This window comes from Physeter macrocephalus, chromosome 2, assembly GCF_002837175.3.
Source record: "Physeter macrocephalus isolate SW-GA chromosome 2, ASM283717v5, whole genome shotgun sequence".
Lineage (NCBI taxonomy): Eukaryota > Metazoa > Chordata > Mammalia > Artiodactyla > Physeteridae > Physeter > Physeter macrocephalus.
Genome location: NC_041215.1, coordinates 15,116,100 through 15,123,130, shown reverse-complemented (window position 1 = coordinate 15,123,130; position 7,031 = coordinate 15,116,100). Strand labels below are relative to the sequence as shown.

Below are 7,031 nucleotides of genomic sequence, written 5' to 3'. Positions count from 1 at the left end.
TTTTTACAACTCCGGGAAATAAGGTGTGGTACCTGAGTCCATTACATCGTACCGTCAATTTCCTGTTTTTTTTTTAAAAATTAATTAATTAATTAATTTTTTGGCTACGTGGGGTCTTCGTTGCTGCGCCCGGGCTTTCTCTAGTTGCAGCGAGCAGGGGCTACTCTTCGTTGCAGTGCACTGGCTTCTCTTGTTGCGGAGCATGGACTCTAGGTGCGTGGGCTTCAGTAGTTGTGGCACGCGGGCTCAGTAGTTGTGGCGCACGGGCTTAGTTGCTCTGCTGCGTGTGGGATCTTCCCGGACCAGGGTTTGAACCTGTGTCCCCTGCATTGGCAGGAAGATTCTTAACCACTGTGCCACCAGGGAAGCCCCAATATCCTGTTTTTGCCAATGGTTTAGTTAAGTGTCCATGGAGAGGGAACTATTTTTGCAACTTTGTCAGTCTTAAAATATTTCCAAATAGGAAGTTAGAAAAGTTGAATGGTCTAAAGAATTGAAAGCAGGATCTCAAAAAGATACTTGTGTATCCATGTGTTCACAACAGCATTACTCACAATGGCCAAAAAGTGGAAGCAACCCAGGTGTCCATTGATGGATAGATGGATAAACAAAATATGGCCCATTCATACAGTGGAATATTATTCAGCCTTAAAAAGGAAGGACATTCTGACACATGCTACTACCATCGGCAGGCGGACGCGCAACCACTGCGCCACCAGGGAAGCCCTCTCCCTAAGAAAATTGCATAGAAATTTTAAGAGGAAAAATTCTTCACAAATGAAATGTTTTTGTTTGTTTGTTTTGTTTCTTTGTTTGTTTGTTTTTACAACTCCGGGAAATAAGGTGTGGTACCTGAGTCCATTACATCGTACCGTCAATTTCCTGTTTTTTTTTTAAAAATTAATTAATTAATTAATTTTTTGGCTACGTGGGGTCTTCGTTGCTGCGCCCGGGCTTTCTCTAGTTGCAGCGAGCAGGGGCTACTCTTCGTTGCAGTGCACTGGCTTCTCTTGTTGCGGAGCATGGACTCTAGGTGCGTGGGCTTCAGTAGTTGTGGCACGCGGGCTCAGTAGTTGTGGCGCACGGGCTTAGTTGCTCCGCTGCGTGTGGGATCTTCCCGGACCAGGGTTTGAACCTGTGTCCCCTGCATTGGCAGGAAGATTCTTAACCACTGTGCCACCAGGGAAGCCCCAATATCCTGTTTTTGCCAATGGTTTAGTTAAGTGTCCATGGAGAGGGAACTATTTTTGCAACTTTGTCAGTCTTAAAATATTTCCAAATAGGAAGTTAGAAAAGTTGAATGGTCTAAAGAATTGAAAGCAGGATCTCAAAAAGATACTTGTGTATCCATGTGTTCACAACAGCATTACTCACAATGGCCAAAAAGTGGAAGCAACCCAGGTGTCCATTGATGGATAGATGGATAAACAAAATATGGCCCATTCATACAGTGGAATATTATTCAGCCTTAAAAAGGAAGGACATTCTGACACATGCTACTACATGGATGAACCTTGAGGATATTATGCTAAGTGAAATAAGCCAGTCACAAAAGGACAAATACTGTATGATTCCATTCATATGAGATCCCTAGAAGCAGTGAAATTCACAGCGAAAGAAAGTAGAATGGTGGGTGCCGGGGGCTGGGGTGGGGGGGAAATGGAAAGTTGTTTCGTGGGTACAGTTTCAGTTTTGCAAGATGAAGAGTTCTGAAGGTTGGTTGCACAACAATGTGAAGAATGTACTTTTAACATTGCTGAACTGTACACTTGAAAATGGTCAATTTTATGGTTTTACCACAATTTTTAAAAATTGAGTGGTGTTTTTTAAAAAAGAGAGTGTATCATCTTTATTTCTTTTTTTAAAAAAATTATTTATTATTTATTTTTGGCTGTGTTGGTTCTTCGTTGCTGTGTGCAGGCTTTCTCTATTTGCGGCGAGCAGGGGCTACTCTTTGTTTTGTTGCGCGGACTTCTCCTTGCGTTGGCTTCTCTTGTTGCAGAGCATGGGCTCTAGGCATGTGGGCTTCAGTAGCTTCAGCTCGCGGGCTCTAGAGCGCAGGCTCAGTACTTGTGGCTCATGGGCTTAGTTGCTCCGCGGCATGTGTGATCTTCCCGGAACCCGTGTACCCTGCCTTGGCAGGTGGATTCTTAACCACTGCGCCACCAGGGAAGCCCTCATCTTTTATTTCTGAGTAGTCCATGTATGCACACAGTGGAAGAAATGCTGAGGGTGTCTCCCCTCCACCCCCACTTTCACCTCCCCCATATCCTGGTTCCCTCCCCAAAGCCCCCACTGTTATCAAGTTCTTACTCTTCCTTCCTCAGATATTTTCTGCATTTGCAAACACATTTTTCTTACTCTGACATTTGTTTTTCATTCCATCAATGCTTCCACGCTGTTTTTTTTTAATCATTGTGATAAATACACATAACACTTACCACTTCAACCATTTTAAAGTGTATGATCCAGGGACTTCCCGGTGGCGCAGTGGTTAAGAGTCTGCCTGCCAATGCAGGGGACACGGGTTCGAGCCCTGGTCTGGGAAGATCCCCCATGCTGCGAAGCAACTATCTCCGTGCGCCACAACTACTGAGCCTGCGCTTTACAGCCCACAAGCCACAACTACTGAAGCCCGTACTCCTAGAGCCCGTGCTCTGCAACAAGAGAAGCCATCACAATGAGAAGCCCGCACACCGCAATGAAGAGTAGCCCCCCGTTCGCCACAACTAGAGAAAGTCAGCATGCAGCAATGAAGACCCAACGCAGCCAATAAATAAATAAAAATAAAATTTAAAAAATAAAGTATATGATCCAGTGGCATTAAATACATTCAGCATGCTGTGCAACCATTGCCTCTTATCTAGTTTCAGAACACTTCCATCACCCCCAAAAGAAACCCTGTCCCCATTAGCAGTCACTTACCATCTCCCCTCCTGCAGCCCCTGGCAACCACTAATCTGCTTTCTGTCTCTATGAATTTGCCCGTTCTGGACATTTCATATCAATGGAATCATACAGTATGTGGCCTTATGAGTCTGGCTTCTTTCACTTAGCCTGGTGTTTTAAGGTTCATCCATGCAGTAGCATGTGTCAATGCTTCATTCTTCTTCACTGTTGAGTAATATTCCATTGTATGAATGGACCACGGTTTGTTTCTTTAACTGCTGATGAACATTTGTTTTCTTTTCTTTTGGCGATTGTGAATAGTGCTGTCATGAACTTTCACCTATAATATTTGGACACCTATTTAATTATTTTGGCTTTATCCCTAGGAGTGGAATTGCTGGGGCCTATGGTAACCATGTTTAACTTCTTGAGGAACTGCCAGACTTTTCCACAGTAGCTGCACCACTTTACTGCACTTGGCTTTCCAATGTAACCATCTTGGTTTTTTAAATAAAGAGCTCTCCATCCCTCCCCCTCCCTTCACCTCACCACTCAGAGGCACTGAGCTGCTTCTTCCACTGTTGCAAAGCCAGACTGTGAACACACAACTTAGCCCCTCTAGTCAGCTTTCTTTGGCCCTTCTTGTCCTTCCTTAAGGACTTTGGTCCTGCTTTTCCTTCCCTAAGGACTCACCCACTTATTTCTGTTCCAAATCCCAGCCCCTTCCATGTGTGACTTGGGACGAGTGGCTTAGCTGCTCTGGGTCCCTTTTCCTTACTTGCAAAATGGGATAAGAATAGTTCCTCCCTCCAAAGATTTGTGATATTAAAAAAGAGAACATCAGTGATGTGCTTAAACAGGGCCTGCATCCAGTGAATACTAACTTTTACCCACATCACTCTCGGCAGTAGCATGTGACTCAGTTTTTCTGATCACCGCTAACTTGGTGTCATCAATTTCCTCTTTTTTTTTGTTTCCCAATGCGATGGCGGGTGGGGGGGAATGAAACCCTCTGTGGTTTTCCTCTCTTCACAACCCCAGCTTCTAGCAATACATGCACTTTGTACCAGACACTTATTACATGTTTGAGTTATAAAACCAGATTCTTGGTGAGATTTTTCTTCTGTTCTTTTCTTGCTCTTGGCTGAGGTCTCGCTCCCACAGCTGGCCCAGGCTGGATTTCAGATTTTCTGAATTCTACCTGAAATTGCCAGAGACCAAAATAGCCACTGAGTGTGTGACCTCTGGCCTGAGCTTGCAAACAACGCTCCCGGGCAGTTCAGAGAACATTGCCTTGGATATGCTGAGGCCTGGGCCAGAGGCAGATGGTCCTTGGTCAGCACCCTGACTAATCTGGGCCAAGGCTGCTTGGAATGAGGTGTCAGTGACCCACGTCCAAGGTCCAGTCCTGTTTCTAAGGATGTGGCCAGAAACTCAGCCGTATTTTTTGGCTATTTTTGGAAGAATGTTTGCCTCTGCTGAATGTGGGTTGGGGACCTACTGTGTGCCAGGCACAAGGTTCTAATGGAGACATAACCCTGCTCTGGAAGTCAGGGCAGGAAATGGGAAATAAACCAGAAAAGCAGTGTCGGGCTTCCCTGGTGGCCCAGTGGTTAAGAATCTGCCTGCCAACGCAGGGCACACGGGTTCGAGCCCTGGTCCGGGAAGATCCCACATGCCGGGGAGCAACTAAGCCCTGAGCCACAACTACTGAGCCCGTGTGCCTAGAGCCCGTGCTCGGCAACAAGAGAAGCTCCCTCAATGAGAAGCCCACGCACCACAATGAAGAGTAGCCCCCACTCACCGCAACTAGCCCATGCGCAGCCAAAAATAAATAAATAAATAAATAATTTTTTTAAAGAAAGAAAAGCAGTGCCTATAAAGGAATGATTTCTGAATGTGATTGCTGCTCTGAAGAGGATGAAACAAGGAAATGAGATGGACCTACTGGGGTGGTGGTGAGTTGGGGTGGGGGATTTCAGCCAGGGTGAGGAGGACCCCTAGGAGGAGGTGATGTTCCAGCTGAGCCCTGAAGGAGCAACTAGTTTTGCAGGAACCTGTAGGGCATGTTCCAGGCAGAAGAAACAGCAAGTGCAAAGGCCCTAAGGTGGGACTGTGCTCGGTGGGCCCTTGGAGGACTGCTGGGTCTAGAGCAGCTGTGTATTGGGGAGAAGGAGGGAGGGGAGGCCCAGGTATCTGGGGCCACATCAGCCTCCTTAGCAACACAGGAGCCTGCTTTGGGCACCACCCAGCTGTCGGTGCCCGGTTTTCACTTTACTTCATCCCCCCCCCAAACTCCTGTCTTGAATGCCGCATCTGTGACCCCAGGAGGCTTTAGGTGAATGGCGTTCCGAACTATGCCTCAGTTTCCTCATCTGTAAAAGGGGCCGAATAATGGAGCCTTGCTCACAGGGAGGTGGGGGGGCACCGATATAACTCACAGCAAGCGATCGGTGAACATTGTGGAATGAATAACCGGCTCGTCCCCAGCGCGTGACTCGAGTTCAAGCGGCCACAGCCTGCAGGACGAACTGTCCCCATCCTACGGGTGGGGAAACTGAGGCTGGGGAGTGGGGGCAACCACGCACTACTGTGGGGAGAGTTAGGGATGGGGCGTGCACTCTGCGTCTTGGTCGCGGGGACGCGCACGCCCAGCGGTCCGGCCGGGGGCGGGGCCCAGGGCGGGGCGGGACCGGGCTTGGAGGCGGGGCGGCGCGGTGGCAGAGCGGCGGCTGCGGCGGCAGCGGGCTCGCCAGACCGGACAGGAGTGGGTCAAAGGCGCAGCCTGAGCCCGCCATGGAGCAGCCCAGGAAGGCGGTGGTGGTGACGGGTACGCGGGTAGTGCTCTGATGGCGGCCGCGGCAGCCGCGGCCCGTGGCGGGGGCGGGTCGGGCGGCTCCGGAGGCAGCGGGGCCGGAAGAAGCGTGGTGGCCCGGGTGGGGCAGGTGCTAGAAGTCGTCTCAGGTTTGGAAGATGTCATCGCCCACGGGAGCCCAGCTCAGTCCGCGCGACAGAGAAAGTGGAGAAGGGGGCGCCCCTGTGGTCCCAATGTCAGGAGTCGGGGCAGGGAAGGACGTGGGGGTCCTGGCAAGTGCCCCACACGGAGCAGGCCCCTCTGGCCTCCTTCCTTCCCCGGTTGGGGACGGGGACCCTTCGGGTACCTGTTTGTTGTGTCTGCCCGGCAGGCAGGCTGGACTGGACTCCTCCCTGCCCCTCCCGAGGTCGGGTTTGTCACCACCCCCGGTCCCAGGGGACAAAGGCCGATTTACGGGCAGGAAGTGCCCCGTGACAAGTTAATCTCTTGCCAGCCACTGCTCCCTGAGCCCTGCGCTAATGGGGGGCTGCTCCCCCGAGGCAGAGGCAGGTGAAGTTCGGGGAACCTCGGGTGCCCGGCCGTTCTTCCGCTTGTCCCAAGGACTGTCTTGGTCAAAATCTTTCCTGCTCGGGCTGTTTGTGGGTGAGCCTGGACCCCCGCCCCACTGTCACCGACTCCCTAAAACTAACTGCTTCTCCTCTAGGAGACTCCACCTCGGAGCCTCGTGTGCGGTCAATTTCTGCCAGGCCTCTGATCGGGGGGGTGCGGTATTTTGACCCTGTCAGGAGGGGTCAGAGTGAGAAATCCAGCTAAGGTTCGAACAGGTATATTGTGGTCCAGGGAGGTTTGGGCTGGTCCTGGAATTCCCAGGAATATGGAAGAAGCCACTTATCTGACAAACAGGTGTGTCAAGTTGCCAGAGGATCACTTTCCCCTGCAGCCCTCCTATATCTGCTTATTTATTACTTTAGTCCTGACTCAGCAGGCAGCCACGGGACTGGGCATTTTTCTTGCATGAGCTCATTAGATCTTTACTGTCTCCATTTTGCAGAGGGGGAAACTGAGGTTCACAGAGGTCACCTTGTTTGTAAGTGGCTGAGCTGGGACTCATACTTGGTCCATGCCTGAGGAGGAAAGGGGTGGAGAGGTTCTGACCCTACTTGGGGGCCCCCTGCTGTTCCAGGGAACAGTATCCCTCCCAGGGCCATGATACCACTTGGGACACTTGGCTCAGCTGGAGTGACCCATGGTTCAATGACAGCCTTTCTTAGGTTTTCTTTTTTTTTTTTTTTTTTTTTCTGTTGGGGCTTTTCCCGTTGCGGGGCCC

The 7,031-nt window shown here is 50.2% G+C and overlaps 1 protein-coding gene across 4 annotated transcripts in view; it reads left to right on the top strand.

Moving 5' to 3' along the window:
- The first annotated feature begins 5,598 nt into the window (after window positions 1-5,598).
- Window positions 5,599-7,031, top strand: part of PGPEP1 (pyroglutamyl-peptidase I) — a 36,433-nt gene continuing 35,000 nt past the window's right edge. For 2 of the 4 annotated variants that reach the window (XM_024134150.3, XM_024134149.2), the window contains exon 1: window positions 5,599-5,719. In XM_024134150.3, coding sequence (XP_023989918.1) covers window positions 5,686-5,719 — 34 coding nt within the window. In that variant the 5' untranslated portion in view covers window positions 5,599-5,685. Of the gene's footprint in view, window positions 5,720-6,167; window positions 6,347-7,031 lie in introns of those variants that run through there. The other 2 variants (XM_024134148.3, XM_007116915.4) reach the window with 2 other exon arrangements.